This window comes from Rattus norvegicus, chromosome 1 (assembly GCF_036323735.1).
Source record: "Rattus norvegicus strain BN/NHsdMcwi chromosome 1, GRCr8, whole genome shotgun sequence".
In the NCBI taxonomy this organism is placed as follows: Eukaryota; Metazoa; Chordata; class Mammalia; order Rodentia; family Muridae; genus Rattus; species Rattus norvegicus.
Window position 1 is genome coordinate 137,171,818 of NC_086019.1, and position 27,096 is coordinate 137,198,913.

At 46.4% G+C, this 27,096-nt stretch overlaps 1 protein-coding gene across 2 annotated transcripts in view; it reads right to left on the minus strand.

Moving 5' to 3' along the window:
• Window positions 1–536: 536 nt before the first annotated feature.
• St8sia2 (ST8 alpha-N-acetyl-neuraminide alpha-2,8-sialyltransferase 2) overlaps window positions 537–27,096 on the minus strand; it is a 75,443-nt gene continuing 48,883 nt past the window's right edge. The window contains exons 5-6 of one of the 2 annotated variants that reach the window (NM_057156.2): window positions 22,868–23,161; window positions 537–4,918 (exon numbers count right to left, since the gene is read on the minus strand). In NM_057156.2, the coding sequence (NP_476497.1) occupies window positions 4,633–4,918; window positions 22,868–23,161 (580 nt within the window). In that variant the 3' untranslated portion in view covers window positions 537–4,632. The other variant, XM_063268334.1, reaches the window with a different exon arrangement.

Genomic DNA, 27,096 nt, shown 5'->3' on the forward strand with positions numbered 1-27,096 from the left:
TGTTCCATTCTGGAAAGAGAGCCTTAATTAGGCATGAAGAGATTCATCAACCAGCAGCCTCTTGGAGCTATTGGTCTCCCTGCCATCTGGATGGATGGTTTCCCACCCTCAACAACAACAGTGGGAATGATGGACGAGGTCCCACAGCTCAAACCTCCAGGCTCTAAGAAAACCCAAATGGCATTTGTCCTCCCCAGAAACAGTGAAAATCTGCCTGCATTGATGGGCATATGTGCTATGGTTCATATTAAAGTTCGTCCTTGGAAGATATGATACTAACCTGGGGCAGCCAAGCCCACATCTACCGAAAGTCAATTTTTAGTTTCCAACCAGTGTTCCAACCACATGGATTTATAGAAAAGGCCCTTGGGTGGGGGGGGGGACGTTGGTGAAAATTCCATGCAGGCCTTTGCCTCAGCTTAGTGACCTATTTCTTCTGCTTTGGTCCAACCCACATGAGTTTTCAGAAGGTTCTCTCAGCATGATAGATGTGAAATGGCTTCATTCACTATAAAAGCCTCTATAGACATCCAGGATTTGATCCAACAAACATTTATTGAGCAACTGTTGTGTGCTATGCACCACGCCTAATGCTGTGATGGATACAGATGAATAAAACAGTGCCTGCCCTTGGCAGGGTTACAGTCTACGAACAGACATAGGACAAGTGCACAAGTAGCTATAATACAAGGCAGAATATGGTAAGTGCCGTGAGAAAGGGAGAAATAAAGTGCTGTGGTGGTTCTGTGGGGGGAGAGGTCCCAGCATTGATGGACTGGGGAGGGCTTCATGGAGGATGTGGTCTCTGCATGCGCCTTGGAAGAAACTCAAGAATGATCCAGAAGATGCAAACTGCAAGGCCAAAGGCACGGGGCCAGGAAACACGGTGCTTTTCCAATACTGACAACTCTTCTGGATTGACCATTGCAGGGTATGAAGGGACCTGATTGGGTGTAATGTCAGGATAAAGACAGGCACATTTTTGTGGGCCAGGAGATCTTAGCAAAGTTCACGAAGAGCTGGAGTTACATACCATTGAGCATGCTCAGGGAGGTCTGGGAGAGGAGACCACTACTCAGGTGGTCCAACGGACAAGTAGAGGTGAGGTTGGGACTAGTTGGAAAGAGTAATGAGGGAATACATGGATGAGTCAGTGGCTATCTTAGGGACCCAGACTGTGTTGAAAGAATCATTGGTATTCCAACCAGAAAATAGGGGATCATGCTGGGAAGATAGATGGTCTACTTAGCTTCAGATGTCTTGAGCTCAAGATGTCAGAGCAGATTAAGTATGCTTAACAAGCAGTGTATCTTCTTGGAACTGGGAGCTTCTAGTGGAGCTAAACAGCTAAGGGGAGTTGAGGGTATTCTTTGGGTAGTGGCAGTTGGGTCTGAAGGAAAGCATGCAACTATGGATGCATGGCTTATAGGACTTCAGGGAGGACCTTGTTGGAAGGAATGGTTACTTTGTGGTACCGGGAGAAGAGAGGGGAAAATGGGCAGATCTTCCTTGGCTCCTTTCAGCTCAAGGTAGGAATGCCAATAAATACCTCATAAATACATAAATAAATATATAAATACGTGGTCATGGAGGTTGGGATGGGAGGGGTAAAAATCTTAAGAACATAGTGTTTTGCCCAGGAGAATTCACCATAGGGCTTTGCAATGAGAGAGGCCTTTCAATTTAGCACATGGAGGTGGCTATAGATGCTGGTCCTAGGAGTAGGCTAGGAGGGAACATTAAGGTGTGGTACGGGGGATTGGTGGCAGTAGGGACTGCAGATGCTGCCAAGGTCTGGTGGTAGAGGAGTTAAGTGGAGAGGCTCTAGGAATCAGGGTGAATGCAAGAGGGGCTGGGAAAAGTCTGAGGGCAGGAGAGGAAAGACTACTTGCCTACAGGAGAAGCCTCACTTGTGGAAGAATGAAGGTTAAGTGGGAGGGAGAGGCCAAGAGAATATGAGAAAAGGTCTGATGTCAAATGGCCTTTTTTTGGTGATAGCAGAGGCTGAGGGTGGGGCCACTGGGGGTTCAGAGTAAATGGAGGTCTGGCAGGCTTAGGCGGGCAGACTGAGGAGGTTACTGATAGCCAACAGTAGAGGGGACTGGCTGAGGCTGCTGTGATGTTACGTGGCAGCTATGAGTTTAAGAGTGAAGGCTGTGTCTCCCCAAGGCCAGCCAAAGTCAACCAGTTTATGTTAAAAGACTTCAATAGAACCCAGCCCCAAGTGAGTTCTCAGTAAGTAGTAGAGGACACTTGGCTGCTGATTGGAGAAGAATGGCAAGAGGGAAAACCAAGGCCCATAGAGATCTTGCAGTTACATGCCCAGATCATTCTAATAGGCCAGGTCTGCTAAGTTAGGGAAAGGGCATATATGGGTGGTCCTGGGACCTCTGCCTTTTCCCATCAGGTTATAGCCTGTGTAAGCCCAGTTAGACAAATGGCCCTCTAACTCTTCACAGAGAGGATGCTGGGTGGTGCTCATGGTCATGTCCAGTACCTGACCTCTGCAGCCTTCTGTATGACTCCACGTGGGGTGTTCTGACATCCAAGGGCTTTCCTAATGCAGAGCCCTGGTGGTGATTGTACCTATTCCTCCAGGACACCGCAGACTTTGGAAATTAAGTGTCTTCTAGAGCCGTTGAGAGCCTTCAGATGGAAAGCTCTGGACACATGTAAAATATGATACTAATTATCTCCGCTGCTCATGAGGAGGCTGAACCACTCAGCTCCCAGGGAGGCTGTTATGGCTGTTACTTTTTAAAATATTCATTTTATGACGCAAATCCCAAATCACAAGCTTCATACTGCAACAAGAACAAAGAGAGAAACATAGAGATATACAGTCCTCAGCCTGCGTGGGGCTGGAGGGACTGTACGCAGGGTTAATGGTTCTAGGGTATCCCTCCATTGTCTTTGCTCACTTCCCATCAGCCATTAATTTAGAGCAAGCATCGTGTTCTGAATGGCTGTTGATTAATTACGTCAGGCCTCATACGCTTGGGAGAGGATCTTGATTACTTTTTTTTTTTAACTCTCTTCACCTTCAAGATAATAGTGTTTTGTTTTGTTTTTTTTTACATTTATCTTTCAAATATGTTTTAAAACACCATTATTTATCAGGCGAGGGAATTAGGGAATTGCATCTAACACATCAAGCTGGCTAATGCTTTGCACTGTGTGACCTGTAAGTCCAACCCCTAAGTTGTTGGCATCAAGCCCAGATTTCCCCTGGAGATTATGTCCAGTGTTTGGACCTGTGTTTGGCTTTGGGCTTTTTACAAGAAAAACAAGTCTTAAGTGGGAGCCCTAACAGAGGGGAGAAGGCTTTTGCAAAAACTCTGCAGTGGTTGGTGGTGTAGGGGTGTGAGGGTGGGGAGGGATGTAGGGTGGACACTGGAACCTCTCCCAGAAGAGCTTGGTGTGGGCAGGGATGACTCAAAATGGGAAAGTGACAAGGTGACATTGACACAGCAGGCTGGCTGCAGGGGACTCTCAGAGTGCAGGATGCAGAAAGCAAACATGGAATGACTGTAGAGACCCAGGGGTAGATGTGTCACAGCCTTCCAGGTGCCCAGTTCTAGGGCCCTGTGAGGTGCCTAGAAAGCTGACTGTATATGTTTTGAACAAGATGACACCTACTGTGACCATGCTCTTTCAAGCACCTGCTGTGTCTTTCTGGTGGTAGATGGGACAGTAGAGTTCCTTCATGTGACATTCTAAGAGGATGGGATAAAAGCTAACCTGGAAGTTGAAGTTCTAGGGTCACTTCTGCCTCAGTGGGCCTCACCCAACAAAAACAATCCTAATTTGTACACTCTTTTGTCCTTTTCTGAGGTGGAGCAAACTCCTAGAAGATGTCAAGTTTCTAAAACCATGATTTACAACAATCTACCTCTTTAGGGCCACGTCTTACTAAGTCCTGCCCTACTAAGTCCCAGGTGGTACTTGTCTAACCAGAATTTGGGGCTGTCATTGAGCTTCCTCCAGCCTTTCTCCATAACTGGGAAGGCTTGTCTGGGACGCCATCCGTACTTGTCCTTTGGGCAGCTGCACTCTCAAGTTCATGAACAAAGCCCTCAGCTCTGTTGTGACCAGTGCTGCTTGGTCTCCTTGTGCCTCTTTGCCCAGTGGAACTCTTCAAGTCTCTCCTCCATGAACTGCACCTCTTTAGACTGGTCCAAGCTGTCATCTCTGGGTCTGGGCTACCCAGAATCTACTTCACTTGGAGGTTCGGGGAAGCTGACAACAGGTGGCTCTCCATTCATCCATGAGCCCAAAGATCCATCCAGCCCAGGAAGTGGGTTGTCATCCAAAGTCATGGGACTGGCTTCTTTTCGTGTCAAGTCCTTCTGCCCCCAAAGATGGACTGAGTCTCCATCTGGTCCAGGTGGGTTCTCCACACCTTCTTCCTGTGGCTTATCTGCCTAATGCTAGATGAACACCACACAGTTATAAATACTCAGGTCAATATATATATGCAGGTATAGATATATATATTCTGGTCACTGTTTTACACTTTAACAAAGAAAACCACTAGCCTGCTTGTTCTATTGTTTGTGCCACCCCGACTCCCATCTGCCTATGGTGTAGCTGGCAGGAAAGTGAGCCACTGAGTCCCATGGGCTGCCCTCCTTACGTAGCCCCGTCACACTGGCCGACAGTCAGTTTCAATGCCCCCTGTTCATGTAGGCTCTTGAGGGCCTTGAATTCCAAGGGCATGGTGTGGGGGCTGGCCTGGGAGGTGTAGCCATACTTGAGGCTGTCATAATAGTGGTACTTGACGGGGTTCTGATTCTGATCCAATGGGAAGGGCCAGAAGCCATAAAGGTAGATCTGATTGCAGAAGCGTGTGGCCAGGGTGTACATCAGGAGGCCAGTGGTTGGTCTTTTGATGTGGACTTTGTTGGTCAGCCAATATCTGGAGAAGAAAAAAAAAGAAGTTAGAAAAGGAACCCTAAAGCCTGGGAAGATGGCTCGGTTGGTGAATTCTTGGCTTGCAAGCATAAGAATCTGTTTGGGTTCCTCAGTACCCAGGTAAAAGTGGGAGGAGTACACCTCTAGCCCTGTTGGGTACCTCCCAGTGGAAACAGGAGGATCTCTGGAGCTCATTGGTCACCCAGCCTAGCCAATCAGTGAGCTCTGGGTTAGCAAGAGACCCTGTCTCTAAAAAGAAGGCAGAGAGCAAAGATACATAATATCAACCGTGTATCCATACATACATACTTGCATGCAAGGCATGCATGTGCACCTCCCCCCCATATACCCACTATATATTATACATTATAAACAAACACGTCAAGAAACAATCAGGAAATGTGTTTGTGACTACTTCTTTCCAAGAAGAAAGAAACTTTTTTCTTGGCCACTCCAAGAGCCAATCACCACGTCACAGACCCAAGGCATCCTTCTCAGAAGTCTGATCACCTCCACAGTTAAGCACCTGGACTACACCTTGAGTCTGTGCTTTCCTGTGAAAGTCTGTGAGGTCTGGGGTGCCAAGATGAAAACTGGCAGCCCAAGGCCACTCACGTGGCATGTATCTTGTTTTGAACTCAAACCTATTGACAATTGAAGCAGGGTTAGCAGTTTTTTTGTTTTTTTGTTTTTGTTTTGTTTGTTTTTGTTTTTGTTTTGTTTTTTTTTTGTAACAGACTGGAAGATAAATATTTTTGGCTTTGCGACCATAGGGCTCCAATTATGACTATGCAACCACACTAAGAACATTAAAGAGCCACCATCAACATGCTTTGGTGTGTCCTGATCTCTATGAAAGCATGTTTGCTTCTACAGAGCCCACTGCCTTACAGAGAGTCCCATTCGTTTTCTTCACTTGAGCAGGCACAGTTGGGCTTGTTTCCTATCAGTGCTCCCAGAAGCCCTGCCCTCTGAGGCAGCTGCTGTTCTCTGACCATGCATGTAGCTTTTCTGCAGAGCCAAGGCACTCTGGGCAGTGGTCTGGGCTGGATTCTCTCTATATGTTTCTTCTAAAGATCTACCACCTTATTTTATCATCCACCTTGAATAGCAAGGCAGTATTTCCTGCCTTGGGACTCTGTCAAAGAATGATGAGAGGAAACACAGAGAAGTACAGAGAGCAGGACGCTAGAGGAGGCTTCCTAGGTGAGTGGAGCTCTGTGTGTGTCTGTGTACCTTAGCCAGGACCTCAGCATAGAAGAGTCTGTCTTCATTCTGGATGAAGAATCATGCCCAGAGCATGGAGATATGCAATTCAGATGGTACCATCGTCAGTTTTCTGTGTCTTGGAGAAAGTCTTTGATGAATCTCATTTTTCATATTGCCATGTAGTCCAGACACCTCCAGGTTCTACCATTCCAGGAGAGTCTAGAAATCTCTCTCCACATGAGAAACCTTCTGCTTGCCATCATTCTCGATTCCTACTGTTTGTCTCTGGACAAACTGAGTGCCCCCCTCATCTCTTTATTTGTAGTTAAAGCTCCACTCCCCCCCACTTCCCCCGGCAGAACAAGCTTAATAGCCAGGTTTCTGTGCCAATTCGAAGGCAGAATTTCTGACCACTGAGCTGGCCCAATGTGTCTCTAAACCAGACCCAGACCATCATTTTCTGTCCTTAAACAACCTTCATGGCACAGCATCTCACAAGCTCCCACTTGCCACTATTCCACTGAAGTGAAGGCCAGCATGGTTTCTGATGTCCTACAGCACAGCAACACATGCAGCTTTATCCTCAGATGAGCTTATTAAATTCATGCTGGAAGTAGGACACCAGAGCGAAATATTACTTACTGTTGAAGGTTAAAACTGTGTGTGTGTGTGTGTGTGTGTGTGTGTGTGTGTGTGTGTGTGTGTGTTCTTCATAGTGATTTTAGTTGGCAGGGAGTGTAGAGGAGGGAAAGGCTTCCTAGAAGCCCAAGAAATCCTTTATATACAATGGCTCTTTCTGCAGCTCAAAAAGGGAACCCAAAAGATCCCAGAGTCAACCCTAGAACATTTCTTTGCTTTGGAGGAAGCATTAGCTTATGAATTTGATGATGTTACAAATGCCTAATAATCCACGTAATTAAAATATGCAATATTTGCAATGTTTGATCAAATAAAAGGTATTCTGAGGACCCCCACAACCTACCCCTCCAACAGGACTGTCTATCTGTTCTGATGTTAATGTCACTTTGGACCGAGATCAGAGACTGTGGGTTCAAATGACCACATCCAGGCCTGTAGTTCTCCTGGGCACAGTGGGAGATTGGTGATCCTTTGTATAACCATGGTTGTTCTCTAAGTTTGTCACTTGGAGGCTCTCTTCCTTCTGTCTCCTCCATTTTATCCTATGGGAACCTAGAAACTTCCTAGCAACTAGATTTTTTCCAACAGGGGAGAAGATGGAACGACAAAGACAGAGCTGTGCAGTGTCTCTGGTAACTGCAAACACAGAGGACACAATTGAAAACAGTAAAGAACAAGTCTGTGGACACAGCACAGATCTTTCCTTTCTTCTCCTACTACTGTTTCTATGGTGATAGTCAACCATTGCCCCTCCCCCTACTCCTTACAGCCTCCTGGGCATCTCTCAGAAACCTCTCCCATTTCCACGGGGCATTCGAATTCCATGGTGGAAACTCTAAAAGACCTGCCCTGGCTACATGGGCAGCTTTGACTTTCCCTACACTGTATCAGCCTCCCAAGTATAAATGGCCACAGCTCTCTTCCAAGGCCCTATGTTGTCTCATAGTGCTTCCCCTATCAAGAGTTTGTTGCACTTTTGTCTTGGTCTCTGGGTTGTACCTGAGGTCACCTGTTAATAGGTTCTTTTCCAGGCTGTTGACATCTCATGGGACTGCAGTGCACACGCATGCCTGTGCACATGTGTGACTTTTCATTATACTGTGGGTTCATCTCTCTTGCTGCCTCTGTGCTAAGGGATAGAACTGCTGAAGAAGTGTATTATCACTTACATGGAAGGAGGTCTGATTTCAGAACAGAGGGCTGTGTTTAGTTTTTCCTTCCCTTACACTGAGCTTCCACAGGGTCATAGCCTACTTTCCATGGGTTAGCTACAGGCATGGGTTGGGGTGTCACTTGTCTGAAAGAAAATATATTGAGAATATGAGGGGTAGCCTATGTGTAGTAAGTCCCACAGGGTTCCAGGATGCTGTGGTTATGGTGTCTTTTCATAGCAATAAAAACTTTTGATGAGTTAGGTAGATAACATTAGTTAGCCATACTGCCAATGAGAGATATCTCATGGGAGATATTGACGCTGGAGATCCTAAGCTAAGAGGGGAATTGATGTCATTGTTCCAAGAATCCACAGGATACCAGAAGTACAGATTGCAACTACTTGGGTGTTTCTGAAAGGCTGTACTTTGTGAGGTTTCCTTCCAACTGCCCCATATTGCAATGCTGTTCTGATCTTTTGAGAAGTTCATGCTTTGAAAAGTCCATCTTGTGACCCTTATTCTTCTCCAACTATGATGGCTATTCTTGGCTGTCAACTTGACTACATTTGGAAATAACTACTCCCCTCCCATATAGGGCACACCTGTGAGGGATTTTTGCTTAATTTGAAGCAGAAAGATGCACTTCTAATTTTGATGTTTAAGATGGGAAGATATACCTTGAATCCAGAACTTTTGAGGTGGGAAGACCCACCTCTAATCTGGTCTGTACTTCTGTTGGAAGTCTGTATGAGAATATGGAAGAAGGAAGGTATTGTTTTTCGCCTGCTTGCTTTTGCCTCACTAGCAAATCTATTCTTTCTGCGGTATTAGAGCTCACTTTTTCAGGATTCTGGCATATACCGAAGACCAGTTGAAACATTCAGCCTTATGGACTGGACAACTACTAGATTAGTGGTCCTTCCACTGATAGTTAACCATTGTTGAATTAGCTGGACCACAGACTGTAAGTCATTCTAACAAATCATCTTTATACATATATACATATGCATGTATGTATTTGTTATTTTAGAGAACCCTGACTAATATACCAGCCATCCTAATAACATTCCACAGCCACTCCCCTCATGTAGCTCAACTGAAGTCTAGCCTTGATTTCAGTAGCCCTTCACAGTATTCTACTCCTCACCCTGGGTTTCACATAGTGGTCATACCACAGACTGGGGCATTAGGAAGTTCTCAAGGATTAAACAAGATCCTATTGGTGAGGGGTGGAAATGAGGCTCCCTTCATCAGGTCCTCTGATTGCACACTTATGTTCTTTGTCCTTTGAGACTACATGGTTGGCCAGGGAAGTACACGATGCTAAGATGTGGGTCTGGCAACTAACAGCAATGACGCACAGTGGTTGTTTAGGGATGCTTGATGCTGAAGTTGGGGCTCCTGAGTCACCATGGTGTTCTCTGTTCAACGGGGCTATGAGATGAACCTGGAAGGCCCTGGGAGATAAGGCAGGGGTTCTGTAAGGAGACGATTCCAAGTGGCTGAAAATGGGTATAAAAGGGCTTTTAATAGTGATAAAAGCCTTAAAAGCAGGATTGTGCAGGTGATTTCACAACTGGTGGTTACAGCTCATCAAACTGCAGCTACAAAATGGGAAGTAATAGGTATCAATTGTACTTCAGTAACATTTTTTTTGTTGTTTGTTTTTTTAAAGATGAGTCTCAGAAGGATAGCCAACAATGGCAGGTCCTCCCTCCCACCCTGGGAAATGTTCATCTGCTTCAACTGACACACATCCAGTAATGGGGAGCTTGCCCTTTGCTAAGGTAGCCTATCACATTTTAGCCCTAATGTGAAGTTTCTTAATTCATTGTCCACTGCAACACCAGGAACTTTAGGAGATGCCTGAAGCCTACCCCTTTGTGTAGTCTGCACACTGAGATTTCTCTAACTCCAGTAACTCCTGTTCTGACTATGAGGTGGGAAAGAACCCAAATACAGGTTTTATTTGGAAGGGAAAGAGGGACAGAGTAAATATAGGAAAGATGAGAACTCAGCCAGCCCAGCAACTTGGCCGAGTTACAGTGGAGTAAAGTGGGAGTTGGGGTGTGTATAAGGAGAACTGGTGTCTGCCCTCTGTGTTGTCACATAATGGGGCGCAGTGGCAATGGTGGCATGCATCTTCAGGAATGGCCAATTTTATTGTGGCTCTGTGAGGTGACGCTAAGATTTTCTGAGTTGTTTTTAAAAGCACTAGAAAGTGTGTGTGTGTGTGTGTGTGTGTGTGTGTGTGTGTGTGTGTGTGTGTGTAGAACACTGTGGGCATTCAGTGGTAGAACAATTGTCCAGCATGCATGAAGCTCTGGGTTCGATTCCCAATATTATCAAAAATATATTTACTTAAAAGTGTCATGTGAGACCTTATTAAGTGAGTGAGTCAGATGGAATCTGTCTGTGGTTAGGGTACCTCCTAGATTGAACTTCTCTTCCGCTTTCAGTGGACAGAGGCAAAGGCAGTGGACCAGGAAGATTTTCCTGAGCAGAAGCAAGTCCATATGCATAGGATTAGACAGGGTTTAGATATAAGATGTGTTTCCCAATCTTGGCCTCTGGGGCAGTTTTCACCCTGTGGCGATTCCATGTGGGTCAGGGTTGGGGTGACATGGCTGTAGCTGCAACTACAGTTATCCAGAGTTCAGCAAGTTGCAGCTGATATTATCCAGAGACCCATGAACCACACTGAGGCTCACTCCCCGAACTAACCACCAAATTCTATCCTAGGGATTTATGCTTTGTTTACTTTCTGATAGTAAGGCCTTAGCAGGGGACAGCTCTCTGAAATGAATTTCTATGCAGGCTAGTAATGCAATGCCCAGAAGCTATGTTGTATGAGTTTAATCAATGGGACAAGCAAGCAGCTAGCAGGGGACAGTGCCATGACATGTTCATACTGAGATCTCTCCATTCCATACCTCTTCCCGTCTGCATCTTGCATGAACTCTCTTTTTCTCTTTCCCCAAATTAAGCACATCCGTCCCCTCTTCCTGAAAGAGTCTTGTTTTTCCTCTAACTCCTCCCTGGCTCAACCTGTCAGTCACACTACTTGATCGCCACGAGCTTTCCCCCTACTCTTTTTCTGTGCTTAGCAATTGGGGCTTCAAGGCTTACATTCCTTTATAGGATGCAGTCATCCAGCTCTCTGCATGCTGTACCTGCTTCCCTAGGCAGAGGCAGTAGCATTTCTGGAACCCACAGTGTGCTCCCCCCATCTCCCCGCCCCACACATCCCAGTATCCTTGAGGTTAAGCTGGGTTATATCACCAGTTCTGGTACCCAGATTACAGCAAGGGAGGCTTCTATTTTCTTTTCCCCTAATCTGAAGATGGGTTGGTTAAAATAAGGTGCATCATAGGTCTCCAAAGAAGAGAGCTAGGAACAACTCCCATTACATTTGGTAAGAGTGAGCCACAAGCATCGATTTCGTTAAACTCCTGGAACTTGAAGCTTTGCCATTGTAGCAGGTCTGGATAGTAGACCTGAGATCTGTTGTGTGCCACATCCATTTCACTCAAATGAAACTGTAAAATGGGTAGATGTGGGAAAGAAGAAAGGGGAAGCTAGCATTGTGCACAGCTTCGGAACTGTGGACATTGAGACAGGAATGGATACACAGCTCTTCAGACTCAGTGCCAGAGTTTCCACCCATAATTCCTACCTGAGAAAGGTGTTAATGGCCCACATGGTTCCAGAATAAAGCAAAGTGTGATGGCTTTTGTTGGAGGGACCCACTTACTCCTTATTCTGCCTCCAAGGTAAACAGGAACTCCTGAACCTTGTCTGACAGGGACATGGGGGCTCCATTTAATGAGCAGCTTGTAATAGAAGCTGACTACGTTAGGTAGGAACAGATCACTCCTGATTTCCTTTCTGTCTCCACAGTCACTCTGGCCAATTTAGAACTGCGTGGCTGATTTGTAGACTATTCCATTCCTTGGGATAACAGCTGGGTGTTAAAACACAAACTAATTAATTTTGCCTTCCCAAATGAGGTTAGCTGGGTGCATCCACAAAGTTTATTGACAATGCACCTTTAATATCCTAGTCTTGAGATTTTAATTAGAAGGCAAAGTAATCTCAAAGATGGCAGTAATTATTTTTCAAATTGGCCACCCCAATGGCTGTGCCGGTTAAGCACTGTATTTTATGAGCATGGGACCAGTCAGTGAGGATTGCCAAAGCTACCTCTAAAGTGCTTCCTTCCTTCACCCTGGATTCTTGGGTGCAGTATGTGGTGAGGATAATGGCTGACTCTGGTTAGAGAGGGGACAGTGAGGGTTTTCTCCCTCACTGTGGGCTGGGGCTCATCATGTCCTTTTAGGGAAGGAATATCCACAGGGAGATGGGAATGGCACGGTAGCAGTACACCATGGAAGGGGTTCACCAGCTAGGCTACTGCTTTGCAGTCTCCTGCAATGTGGATCAGTCCAGATCTAAAAGTCCCACCGTCCATTGCTGTTCTTTCCTTGGTAGGACACTGAGGCCTCTTCTATTCCCTAGTTAATCTAAGGGTGAATTTGTCCATTTTGCATGACATTTAAGTTCTGGCTTTACCTTCAAAGTTGGCGCTGTTGTCAAGAGTTGGTAAAGTGCTTGCCTTGAGAACAGGAGGACTGGAGCTTAATCTCTTCAAAAGCTGGAGGAGGGTAGCCTAATCCTTGAGCCTTACATCCTGTCCTGCACTGAGAGACTCTGTCTCAACAAAACCTTTCTAGGGTGGCACCTAAGGTTGACTTCTGGCCTTCACACGCACACGTATACACGCACACGTACACACACACACACACACACACACACACACACACACACACACACACACAGTGAAGCCATGGAATGAGAGGATTCTGGTTCCTAAATGTCTAGGACTCCAGGCTTATCCAATACTCTATTTAGCTCAAGTATACATCAAACATGACCAAGCCCCCAAAAGTCTCAATGATCCTATGAGTGCATAGGATGAAATCAATGGCCCTGTCAGGCTGGACGCATCAGCAGTCTGGGGCTGCAAACCTTCCTCATCACTACTCTATACCCAACTGCCACTGTAGCAGTTTTCTTAGTTTTCTCCAATGCCTTTCCTCTATGTTTTTGGTCAGCTACTTTAGAATGTTCTCAGTTGTCACAACACTTCCCACTGAAACTTTCAGGTCCTCCTTGGATGGTTTTGGTCCTGTGTGCTGATCCCCTATCACAGCACCTACCTCGTTATACTTTGATTATTTGTTTGCCTGTCATTTCCTCCCTACACTTCCAAATTCTATAAGGAAGTGGATTGGCTTCTGTTATGGTTTGCATATGCTTGACCCCAGGAAGTGGCACTATTTGGAGGTGTAGCCTTGTTGGAACAGGTGTGGCCTTGTTGGAGTAGGTGTGTCACTGTGGATGTGGGCTTTAAGACCCTCATCCTAGCTGCCTGGAAGCCAGGATTCTGCTAGGGGCATTCAGATGAAGATGTAGAACTCTCAGCTCATCCTTTACCATACCTGCCTGGATGCTGCCATGTTCCCACCTTAATGATAATGGACTGAACCTCTGAATCTGTAAGCCAGCCCCAATTAGATGTTGTCCTTATAATAATAGTTGCATTGGAGAACAAAATAATTCAATTAAACAATGGGGTACCGAGCTAACAAAGAATTCTCAAATGAGGAATATTGAATGGTTAAGAAGCACCTAAAGAAATGTTTCAACTTCCTTTGTCACCAGGGAAAGGCAAATCAAAACAACCCTGAAATTCCAACTCACACCAGTCAGAATGGCTAAGATCAAAAACTGAGGGGACAACAGATACTGTGGAGGATGTGGAGAAAGAGTAACACTCCTTCATTGTTGGTGGGATTGCAAGCTGGTGCAACCACTCTGGTAACCAGTCTAGTGGTTCCTCAGAAAATTGGACATAGTGCTACTTGAGGACCCAGCTATACCACTCCTGGGCATATACCCAAAATATGCTCCAACATATAACAAGGATATATGCTCCACTATGTTCATCGCAGCCTTATTTATAATGGCCAGAAGCTGGAAAGAACCCAGATGCCCTTCAACAGACAAATGGATACAGAAAATGTGGTACAATGTGGTACACAATGGAGTATTACTCAGCTATTAAAAACAATTACTTCATGAAATTCATAGGCAAATGGATGGAACTAGAAAATATCATCCTGAGTGAGGTAACCTAATCACATAAAAACCACACATGTGTACTTACTGATAAGTGGATATTAGCCCAAAAGCTCGGATTACCCAAGATACAATCCACAGACCACATGAAGCTCAAGAAGAAGAACAACTAAAGTGTGGATACTTCAGTCCTTCTTAGAAAGGGGAACAAAATACAGGGACAAAGAGTGGAGCAGAGACTGAAGGAAAGGCCATCCAGAGACTGCCCATCCTGGGGATCCATTCCACATGCAGCCACCAAACCCAGTTACTATTGCTGATGCCAAGAGTGCTTGCAGACAGGAACCCAAAGGGATGTCTCCTGAGAGACTCCACCAGAGCTTTACTGATACAGGTTAAGATGCTGGCAGCTAACCATTAGACTGAGCACAAGGACCCCTGTGGAGGAGTTAGGGAAATGACTGAAGGAGCAGAAGGGGTTTGCAACCCCATAAGAAGAACAACAATATCAACCAACCAGACCCCCTAGAACTCCCAAGGACTAATCCACCAACCAAAGAGTCCACATGGGGGCACCCATGGCTCCAGCTGCATGCGTAGCAGAGGATGGCATTGTCTGGCCTCAATAGGAGGAGAAGCCCTTGGTCCTGTGAAGGCTTGATGCCCCAGTATAGGGGAATGCCAGGATGTTGATGTGGGAGTGGGTGGTGGGAGGGGGAGCATCCTCAGAGAAGCAGGGGGAGAAGAGATGGAAGGGGGGGACCAGGAAAGGGGATAACATTTGAAATGTAAACACATAAACTATCCAATAAAAAAAAAAGAGTTGCCTTTGTCATGGTGTCTCCTCACCACACAGCAGTAAAACCCCAAACCCTGAGGCAACTTTCTTTTTTTTTTTTTTAAATAACCCTAGATCCTAGTGCAGGACCTGCAGGAAGTGCATGCTTCACAAGTCTTCAAGCATAATTGGTGAGCAGAGCTCATGGATCACTGTGGGGGCACTGTCAGGAGAGGTGCATGGGCTCACTCAACTTTATTCTACCCTTCCAGGCAGCAAGCAAGTCTGCACATGTGATTGGCTAACGCCAGTCTAGACAGCACATTGCTTCAACAAAGGAGTAAAAAAAGCCCCTCATGCTGATTATTCAGAGGGCCCTTCCTGATACAGAGTGGGTGCTTTGGGTGTAGAGAGACAATTTTTTCCTGCTTAAGACTTAAATCTGTGACTCTAAAGGGCCAGGAGAACTCCAGAAAGATCGTTTGTTGGGAGCTTAAACCTTGTGGCTAGATCTTAGAGTTTAAACTGATGCCACATGCAAACAATCAGATTAGAGTCAACCTTGTTCACAATCAGAGGACTCCAGTTTCAAACAACAGCAATCAGATGTCAGTTTTCACTGGGCTGGTAAAGATGACATCAGAAGTGATGGATGTTGATAGTACATTTTTGAAAAGGTTTTGGGAAAGCAAGTATTTTCAATAATTGTAGGTGAAAGTAAATTGGCACTTGCCTCTAGGGAGGGCGATGTGGTAATAGTCATGAAGATCAACAAGGCATGGATTTCTCTCTCCCTTTTAGCAAAGACACTTCTAAAGGGCAAGGCCACAGATACAAATGCTTTGCAAAAATCATCAGAAGTGATGGATGGATTCATTCATGACCTCAGTGAAGACTGGGAACCATGCCTCTGCCTACGCAGGTGATGAGCCAGGTGTGGCCAGGCAGCTTCGAGGGACCATGAGGTGGTGTGCATCCGTGTGGGGTAGTTTTCAATTTAGAGAGGTGTGAGTGTACACGAATACCCCGTGTGTAAAAAGAGACATAGTCACAGAGAGCTGGCTTTACCGCTCGACACCTGGAGGAGGATGAGAAATGAGGGGCTTAACTTACACACACACACACACACACCCCACATGCACATACATGTACACAAATAAATGCCAGTATCTGAATGTGTCCCAACACTGTAGACAATCTTTTCTTTTTATGCTTTTAAACATTTATTTACTTATATATCTTATGTATATGAACGCTCTATCTGCATGCACACCTGTGTGCCAGGAAGGGCATCAGATCTCATTGTAGATGGTCATGAGCCACCATGTGATTGTTGGGAATTAAACTCAGGACCTCTGGAAGAGCAGCCAGAGCACATATAATTCAGCCAAAGGGAGGGAATGCAGGGATGGGCTGATCTTTTCAACCTCATTTCATTTAGAGGGAAGGCTTCACAGCCACTGACTGGTCTGGGCTTTCCTTTCCCTCCCCAGGGTTGGCAGGTGGAGGAGGCTATCAAGACGGTACAGTTTATAGGTTTTTTATGAGACATCTTAACCCTACATTTGAACTGTATCATGCTGTAACCCTGTACTCCTTAAAAGTCCCACAAACATATTCTCTCCTCTCTTGGCCTTTTCCCCTCTCCAAGGCAGGGTTTCTTTTTGTAGCCCTGGTTGTCCTGGAACTCATTCTGTAGACTAGGATGGCATCGAACTCAGAGATTCACACGCTTCTACTTCTTGAATGCTGGGATTGCAGCTGGTGTTCTTAACTCCTGAGCCATCTCTCCAGCCCAGACAATCTTTTTTTTTTCTATAGAACATACATCCAGAGAGGTAACTGTAGTTCCTTGGCTATCTACCTATTGGTGCAGCAAAAGAGAAGGGTGTGGCTAGGGAGGCCCTCGATGGACTGGGGTGGCATGCTTGGAGAAAGCTCCCCTGCTGATGCTGGGCTGTCCCTTTGTTCTCTGCACTGTCCATCCCTTCATACAGCTCGCTCTTTGGCCTTCAGGCTTCTGCTCACAGTGATAGATGGCAGGACCTCACCACTGATCTTCCCTTCTAAGCCCTGGCAGAAGGGGATCTGAATAAGTGCCATTCTAAGACAAGCCTCCAAATTCCTGGTACTTAATTTGGCACCAATTCACAGAGTATCTGCTCAGGGACCAGGGGCTGCTGCCCTGATCAAGGGATGGCCCTCTCTGTGAGTCACAGCCTTCCCAGTTGTTGTAATTGAATTAGAACCATTCATGACCAGCTGCTGATAGTTTCCCACTTACTGTGCCACACTTAACTGCCTGGCTTCCCATCCACTCTCCTATGATCCTCCCTGGCCAACAGCCAGCCAGGGCATCGGGCCACCATGCAGGCTGGCAAAGCTCTTGGGAGAGCTGCTTGTGCTGGGACCTTGTTGGCATTTGAGGTAGGCTCTGCCAGCCGCCGGCTTTGCATTGTGCTCCTCTCAATGCCTTGGTTGGTCACAATCTCAGATGGACTGGAGCTGGTAAGTGCACTGGTTCATTGACTCAAACAACTCTGGAGTGGAGTGTGACTCTTATGGACTTGTGTTCCTCAAACTCACGGGTTGAAGTCTGTCCTATCTAATTCTCAGTACCTTGGTATGTGACCTTATTTGGTGATGTGGTCTCAGAAGTTTAAAACTGGATGTTAGGATGAGCTTTAATCCTAGGTATCTTATGTCTTTGTGAACAGAAATGTTTAGGCTATGTGAGTGTGAAGACAGCCATCTACAGACAAAGAAGAGAGACTAAGATAGGTGTCTCATAGCCCTCATAGGGGGCCAATGCTGCTGGCATTCTAATTTTGGGGTGCCCAGCCTCTAGAGTTATGAGATGACCCACTGTTACAGTTTAAGCTTATCAGTCAGTCCCTTTGCTTAGGCCACCTTCACTGAACAAAGTACCCCCTCTTTACAGCCTCCATACAGGGATTCACTTAACCCAGACATTTCAAAAGGTGCTGAAGACTGATCACTTCCTAAGGGAGCTGCCTGGCTGCTGAGGCTCTCAGGAGTTGGGATGCTCTCACCAGTGGCCAGATGGCTTGCTCTCCCCACTCCTTTCCTCCACCTACCCGCTACCTCACGGGCTCAATCTAGCAGTCCCTCGAGGGCTCTATTTCATCAACCTAAAGTACCCTGGGAGCTTTTAAGTGTCTGATGAGAGCCCCTGACTGAATGAGGATGTTTTGATGCTCCCCCAGAGCCTTCTCTTCCTAAATGTTTCAACTCCTGATTTTTTTCTGCCACTGTGGTCCTTTTCCAATCTGGTACCCCCAAAAGCATATGTGACTCTTCAAGTGGGATCTGGCCAAGCAGAGGAATAAAGTGATCCCTGACTTCCCTGCCTCTGAAAGGTGCTAAAAGATCCACAGTTGGGCCCTGAAATCATGGAAACCTTTGTGGTAGCCATCTGTCCACTCACAGTTTCAAGCCACCACTGTTTTCCCCGCCCAATGGCAGAATTTTGGTTTTGTCAGAATTTTCAGTTTCTTCCCTTAGATTCAAGGCTCTGAATTAAGACCGAGGCTCTGAATGTTGAAATTTCTATTAGAATCATCTGACGTGTGAATTTGTTAACTGAACCAACAGTGACCTATTCCAACTATTTGCAAAAACAGAGACAGGGTCTGAGCCTTGTGTCAGGGTCATAGAGGACTCAACATGAACACAATGGTCAACATGAACACAATGAATTTAGCATCATTGGCCTGTCTGTGGTCATTCAAGAGTGGTTTGTCCATCTGTTAGGGATATAAGGAGTGGCAGGAGGATGTGTAAAGACCTCTCAATTTCACACAGGCAGAGTCTCATCCACACTCTACCTTCTCACCAGGACAATTTACTTAACATCTCCCAGTCTTAGTTTCCTTTAGAGTAAAAAGGAGAGCTATTTGCCTATGTGTGTGGCTGTTCCAAGAAGAAAGCTAGCATTTGTTCTTCATTGTTCCCACTGTCAATTAGGCTACAGCTCTCTAAGTTGCCATGAAGTACCTTGTCATCGTAGCTGACTTATTCCCTGTGTAAATAGAGGGACTATACAGATCCCAGCATACTATGTGCGCTTCCCTTCACCCAGGAACCCCAGGACGGCACCTCCTGCTCCTGTCTGGTAAGCTCACTTACATGCAATGTTTCTTCCCACCCTCTGTTTATGAAATCCTGGATGAATAACCTTCCCAAACTCAGGCTTACTGGTGTCCATAGTTTTCTCGTGTGTGTGTGTGTGTGTGTGTGTGTGTGTGTGTGTGTGTGTGTGTGTGTGTGTTTTAATTAGAGCCAAGATGACTGCCTTCTGGTATAGCTCAATTTAGAAGAGACCATGGCCAGCTTTTAGAGGACATCACTGCTAGTCTCCCCTGGATGTTAACTGGTCTTGGTTTAGTGATAGATAGCAATGGTTTTCAAGTTTATGCCATTACCGGAATCAGGTGGAGCACCAGTTAAACCACAGATTGCAGGATGTTTTCCTAGGGCTTATGATTCTGGACATCTGGGTGGTCTGAGGATGCACAGGTCTAAAATGCTCCCAGGAGATGCTGATGTTGTGCATCTAGAGTCCGTGCTTAGGGCAGCAAACGGACCTGTAGGTAAGGAACCAAGGATCGCCTCACTTTCTCCAGGCCAGAGATCCATCCCCACCCTCTTTGCAGAGAGAGAGGGGTTGAGGAGTTTGTTTTACTTCTGTATCTTGTTTTTATGTTTTTTGAGGTGCTGGGGATGGAACCCAGAGTTTCACGTGCGCCAAACAAGTAAGCTGCACTCCCAGACTACCCGTTGTTTGGAGCCTCAGTACAATCTACCTCTATTTCTTTGGTTCTTTTGCCTGCAAGATAATATAGCTTTTTGGTGCTGTTATTGTTTTTCTTACTATTATTATAAGCTCATGTCCATCTTGACTTTGCTCTTCTTGACATTATTCTTCTAGAGTCCCTTCACTCCTTCCTGGTCATGTACACTAGAAGTAAAATGAAGCTGATGAGGGACAGTGGGAGAGTCCTGGACCTGTCCCTTCCAGGGAGCCTTGTGTGAATAAACGACCCTACAAGGTTCACTTTCTTTAAAGGGGGGAAAGCAAGGCTAAGTCTAACCTTACCATCACATGGGATAAGGCTCAGCATGGTGTCCGGCCCATATGCAATAGCTAAGACATCATGTGCTCCCATCCATTTTCCTATTTTTCATCTCAGTTCCTCCACACGGCATTCAGAATGTGTGATTGAAGAGTTGACATCTGAGCATGTCTGCTTTTCTTCAGAGGAGTATCTTGCATGCAAGGAAACAGCCAAGCAAATCAGGGAAGACAAACCCATGTGGTCCACTGATGAGAAGGTTTTAAGAAGATAGTGTCCCACTAGGTGCTCATAGGTATTGAGACTCTGGTGTGTTCTGACAATTCATCTTGTCCTGCCTCTAGAGAGAGTTGCCCACTGAACTCCTCCCCTGGGCACCTACAGATATGGAAAGGAAGAGGCACAAGATCCCACTGCACCTGCTACACCGGGAGTCAGATGATATGGTACTCTTGGTTGTGCCACTTAATTGCTGAGTCACCTTAAATGAATCACTGGGTTTTCCTGAGCATTGGTTAGCAAAGATACTAGCATACCTCAAAAGTAGACTCTTATTTAAGTTCCTTGTCAGCAGAGCATAAGAATTTCAGATTCTGCAAGTCGTCACAGATACTTGTTTTCTGGTCACTTCCTTAATTTACTTGATGACAGTTAGGCTCCAAGGTGTGATGTGCAGCCCCATTGTGGTTTTGTGCTTTCTGCAGTCACTGGTGATGCGCAATGACTTGTCATATGCTAATTTCCCATTTGCATATCTTTGGAGAAATGTGTACTTGAATCCTTCTCCCATTTTTGAATTGGTTGTTTGTGCTCTGGCTGTTAAGCTGAGTTCTGAATAGATCCTGGATGTTGGTCCCTCACCAGACATACTACTTGTAAATATTTCTGCTTACTCTACGGGTTTTCTTTGTCACTTCCAGACAGAGCATCCTTTATGCATAGTTGGTGTCCCACCTTCTTCTTTACCAACCCCTAGATATTTCTCTCACGATTTCACTCTGCACCCCCCAGCCTGTTCCTTCATTTTTAGTGAACATCAGGTAAAGGGACCCTGAGACAGAGGCAGGCTTTCTCCAGATGAGACAGGCTGCCTGCCTTCTCAGTGGACTCAGTACTTCACAAGATCAGGGGTCTGTCTGAGGAAATCCATCCCCAGGCACCTCCTTCTTCACCTCCTGGTGGGGCAGCCCACCTGTTACTCCTACACTATTCCCTCCTGGCTTGCCTGCAAGGAGAGCTAGCTGCCTTGCTCCCAGGATCAACAGCCTGTTTGTTTAAAGGGCTCATTACTGCTGCTTAATGCTATTTTGACAGATGAAAGTGAGTCAATTATGGCTAAAAATAGCTCAGGCTTTAGAGGCTTCTTCCAGGTGGCTGCCTGCAGCCCTATCCAAAGGACTTTCACTCTCATTGCCAAAGGGCAGTTCCCTGCCTTCCATTATCTCCTTGAATCTTCAAATCAACTCTGGAGCTCTCCTTCCTGGAATAAATGCCCTTCAAGACTTGGGGCCTAAGCCCTGGAGTTCAAGGTTTCTTTGACAGACCCTCTCTGAGCGAAAAGATGCCAAAGAGGGTCTGTGTCCCTCTGGATCAGAGAGAACTCTGTTCCACCAGCCTCCAAGTCGTTACCGTTGAGGTTTGTCTCTAGATCTATCTTGGAGCCAGTGGGTTCCCTGCGATAACATACAGAAATACATCCAGCTTTGTTCATAAGCATGAATGCCTTCCTGTCACCTTTTTTTTTATGAGCATGCTTCCTTTGTGGATGACTCAGATGGCTTCCCCTTGTGTTAAAGACACATGAGAGAGCATTCCCATGTGTGTTCTTGTGTCTCAGAGCATGGTACCTCCCTCCACCGTTTGCTTAGGTTCTAATCTCAAAATGATGTGGAAAGAGATGCACTCAATAGCAGCTGTATCCAATGTCCCATCACCAGCCACCATCTGACTGCAACTGTGTGGCTGGTACCCCTTGGCCTAGAACCATCCAACCAAGTGCTTTCTGAGCTCCTGATGAAGAGCAATCGAGAAGAACCGTTACTGTTTTTCTCAGTCCTAAATTTCTGAGTGACTTCTTACCCCGTAATAGATAATTGGAACCAAGTGAGTAATTGCTAAACATACAGTTCTGCTGGCCATTGTGACCTAGGGTATGATGTGTCCAGATCCCTGGTGCCTAGTCTCACAGTTGGGAAGAAATAAGCATGAAATTAGGAATTGCCAGTTTGCCTGGTGCTATTGAAAAGCCTAACTGGATCAATGTGGACTTAATCCTTCTTTCTTAAACATTAGTTTATTTTATTTTGAGTCAGAGTCTCCTGCACCCCTCAAGCTTACTACGGTGCTGAGGCTGACCTTGAACTTCTGATCCTCCTTCCTCCACCACCCAAGTGCTGAGTTTATAGCCAACACACCCTAACTATGCAGTGCTAAGGATTGGAACCAAAGTTTAGTGAGTCAATGGTGCGGGTGACAACTATAGTGACAGTGTATCTGTATCAGTTGTTGCCCAGATGTCATCTCATTTAGTCTTCACACCCCAGCAATGTTACCTTCCCCATATCTGCTTACTGATGAGGAAAATAAAATCCACAAAGCTTAAGGTGACATATTGAAGTCACTGCCATATGTTTCTGGTGGAGATCACCTACCTGAGATGGCAGATTAGAGGTCACTGTCTTCCTTCCCAAGTTCATTGCATCAGTTCCACTGAGCCTTAATACAACCTCCACTTGCTTTCCTAAGAGCACAGGAAGGAGGCAGCTCACCTGGATGACAAACATATTTGCCAATCTCTCTCATGGCTGATGGAGACTCAGGAAGGCCAGGTGGCTTGCTAAGAGCATTCGGTTAATGGGTGTGGGGGTGGAACTGCATCTGAGAGGCAGCTCTGCTTACGGTGCACACCCCACCCTTAGCAATGAGAGCATACTCACCCTCGGACTGCGTGCAGCAGGCGCAGGGAAGGGTAAGCTGTGCGTACGTTGACATGGTGCTTCAGGATGAGAGCATTGACCCACTCCACACGCTCCTTGCCACCCCGGGCCATGAAGGCAGGTATCCACAGTATGCTCCCATTGAGGCCATGCAGTCGCTGCAGTAGCTTCTCCCGCCACGTGGCATTCACTAGGTCCTCAAAGGCCCGCTGGATGACTGAGGGGTTCATGGTCACTAGGTCAGTCTTGAGGCCCACATCCCGGGCATACTCCTGAACTGGAGCCAGGTTGCACCTAAGGGATAAAAGGCAAACATGGTCGTTTGGGGAAGATGGCTCTTCTTACATTGAACTTGACCCTGTCCTCTGCCACTTCTGGCTTCTTCCTCTTCTTCCTCATAGACGAAGGAGCTTCACGGGTCACAAGCATCACCTATCATCCTTTCTCTTCCTCCTGACTCAAATGTTTACTGAGCCTCTGTTATATCCTTAGATGCAGACTGCCATACTCCTAGAAGCAACAGTGCTTGTCCTCAGTCCCACAATGAGGTGGCTTTTAACAGGTGTGCCTTGAGCCATTCATTGTGAGGGCACAGAAGACAGAGATGTCCAGGTTCAAAACTCAGATCTGGCATGCTCTGCCTGTGTGGCAATGGGTAGCTTTTTTAGTCTCTCTGTGCTTTCTGGGAGCTTCCATGACTTTGGCTGTGAGGGAGACCACATGAACAGTGGGTATCAGAATGTTGCAGGACCATAACGAGGGCATAGCCAGTGCTAACGGCTGTCATCTTTCTATGGGCTGGAGGACTATCAGGAGAAGGAGTGGGGAGGGAAATCTAAAGAATGAATGAGTAAGAGAGCACTGGTGGACAGACTCAGAAAAAGAGCTTGTCTCCAGTTTGTAAAGTCAGAAGAATCCCACAGAGACTTGTTAAAAATAGGATTCCCCAGGTCCTGATTCAGCAGGCTTAAGAATTTATATGTATATATGTATATGCATGTGCATACATATACTTTCTAAAAATCTCTTCCTCCTTGAGTTCCAAGCAGCTTTAAAAAATAAAAAAATAAACCACCATGCTACAAGAAATTTGCCCGAGGGCAGAGAATATGGCGCAGCATGGGTGTTTAGAAGAAGGTGTGTGAGTGGATCTGACTAACAAATATTACCTAACTGATCATGACAAGCAACAAAAGAGCAGCCAGATGAGATATCAGAAGTTAGTTGTGCAGTGACTTGGCACTGAAGGTAGTAGGGAGCCATTTGAGGGGCCTTGAGGGGCTGAGCATCATGGGCAGATCTGTCCACTGCACTCTCTTGCTTAACCCATCAGCCTGCCCATGAACTTCGCTGAGGGGTCCCTCCCTCAAGGATTCTGCCCCGGTTGTGTGTGCAAGGCTTCCTGCTTGAGCTGAGAGCCCCAGGGACTGAGTCTACAGCCTGCAGGTATTGTCTTCCCTGGAGGACTGGTTGGTGAGAAAAATCTTCAGATCAGTGGGTTTATGTCTGAGAGTGCACAGCAAGTATATACAGTACGGAGGCTGACTGTGTGTGAGGGAGGGGCCAGACGCCATCACTTCATACACACCAGGTAGCCCTGCCTTTAAGCAATAATCGTTCTTCTTTGGCAGGGAAAGAAAGTCAGTTACATTGATGGCGAAGGGGCATCACTTGAGCCCTGGGTTATGCTGGCCACTTGGCTAGTCAGTTCCGTTTACTGTGAACTTGTGTTAATTTTACAGATGAGAGGAATGCAATCCTCAGTTGCCAATTAACTTGCCCAAATCCCCTGAGCCAGGAAGGGGGCCATTAGGATTCAGACTTTGTAGTGTCTAACTCAGAAGCTCACGAACTCTTGAGAGCCTCCCCAAATACTTCTTGTCTCCATCTCTAGCCCCAGGCTTTCTCTCTCCAACTGTGGGGTAAAATTGCTGGGAAGAGAAATGCTGATGACCTCTTCAGATGCCCCTGCTATAGGCCTTGGAGAGTGGGGGTATTTTCAGCACAGTGGCTCCTCTGGGGCCACCCACAGCTCTCTATTATTCTGAGACTAGCCAAACCAGGCTTCCAAAGATTTCCTGATGCTTAGGACTGTTTGTGGGCAGACTCCCAAAACTGAGAGCAGAGACATGGGGATTTAATCCTGTCAGGCTGACTGGAGACAACCACTAACTGGCATGGGGAAAAGGAGGAAGCACAGGTTTACTGAGCACCTAGTAGATTTGAGGACAGGTTAGGAGGTGGGCAACACACTGATGATTATAATGACAATGTGAAAGGCCTCCACTGGAAGGGATATCAGCATATTTGTACCCTCTGAGGGCAGGGCCATTAAAGCATTTCACACTTACATGGGGTGGGTGTGGGGGTCTGTGGGGCCCAAGTTTGCCCAATGGTATGTCTCAGTATGGACATTGCTGCTAGGCATGGCAGCTGGGCCTGTGTGGACACTAGAAATGCTCTTTCCCACTGGCATAGAACGCACGACATGTTTTATTTAAGGAGGGAGGACCCAGTCTTTTCTAACTTTGGTTCTGGTGGATCTAGGCTCTGTTCAAAGAGAGTTTCAGGGCTGGGCTGGAGATGGGCCTGATTCTGGCAGGAAGGGAGCTAGTCCCTTCCAGAAAGAGCTGTATCCATAGGCACATGTAGAGGAAGCCTCAAAATGAGGGGTGGGTGTTGTGGTTCTGCAGCTAGGCTGCCAGGTATACAGCCTAACCCTGGCTGTAACTAGTCACCCAAACTTTGGCCATTCCTTCCCCCAGTTTCCTCACTGGAAAGGGTAGTGCTGAGAGTTAAGTAAGCTCATAGACGTGCGCAGGCTAACACTGAATGCTATGATCCTGCTATTAATAACACACTGAGGGTGTAGCACATCTTAAGGAACTAGTTGATGATAATTTACATGTGTGTGTGTGTGTGTGTGTGTGTGTGTGTGTGTGTGTGTGTATGTGTGTGTTGCTCAGAAGAATGAAGCTGAGAATGGCAGCTCCCCTCATCCTGGCCCTCTTGGGTTTACCTATCTCAGCCATCTCATGTCCCAGCAGCCAGTGTGTAGCCAGCATCTGCTCAACAGAGTCTCCTGGACCAGTTCTGTTTTCCCCATTCCTCCTCTTTTGGTCTGCTCTTCCTTGTGGGAGGTGCTATATGTCCTGTGACCTACTATGACTCCTGGGGTCCTGTCTCCCAGTAGTTTTCTGAGGGAGTGGCAATGTTTTGCACATCCCTTACATGGAGTGGGGGCAGAAACATAAACAAGGAAAACTGATCTTGTAGACTTTGATAGATGGAGACAGACCTCCATTAAGACCTTTTCAGAATTTGTTGTTGGGAGTACAGGCCTTTGGGGTCCTCCTGTGTCCTATCAGATCTTTAGCCTGGAGGTGGTCCAGACATTGATAGAAAAGACTGCTGTCATCTCAGGAGCTCACTGTTTGGGGGTGAACTAGTGCAGTGGACACATACAGTTTATAGAGAATGAATGCTCAGTGTACTGTCATGTGGGGACGTGGGGCATGTCTCCATATGTTACATCACCTAACATTCATGACATCATTTTCTATTGATTGTATATGTGTGCTTGTGGAGGTGGGGTCAGCAGGGCATAGCCTAGCCTCTCTCTAAGCCCATCTTGTATTCCTCCCTTGGAGTCTTGTGGGAAATCCAGTCTCAGGCACCCTTACCCGGTGCCTCTGCATTCAGTAACCACCAGATACACAGCCACATTCAAGCGTGGAGAAATCTGGGTTAGTGTCTGAAAAGGCTTTTTCATGAGAGGATCTCAGAATCGGCCAACACAACCTAAACATTTTATAGATGTAAACAAGGCTCAGGAAAGGGGGAGTGATCTACTCCAAGTCACATGACAAATGGCCAGTAGAGCCAAGAATGAGTTTCAGAACCCACATCGGGAACTGTAGCCTGGACCCTCCCTCTGGCTTCTATAAATTCTCTTTTCATTCAGCCTGGGATCCCAGCCCTGTAGAATAATGACAACCATGTTCACTCAGGGTGGATCTTCCCTCCTCAGTTAGGAGTGGGGCTTAGCATGGCATGGGAAGCTAACTGTTGAAACCTATCACTCATATCAAAGTACAGGGTCATGACCTGCAAGAACTACACCAGGCCAGAAGGGTTTCCTCGATGCTGTTTGCACTGTGGTGGTGAGCTGAGCCCAGGAGGGTGCTTTGGCCTGTGTTCTCCACTTCAACAGCCGCTCCACTACCCCT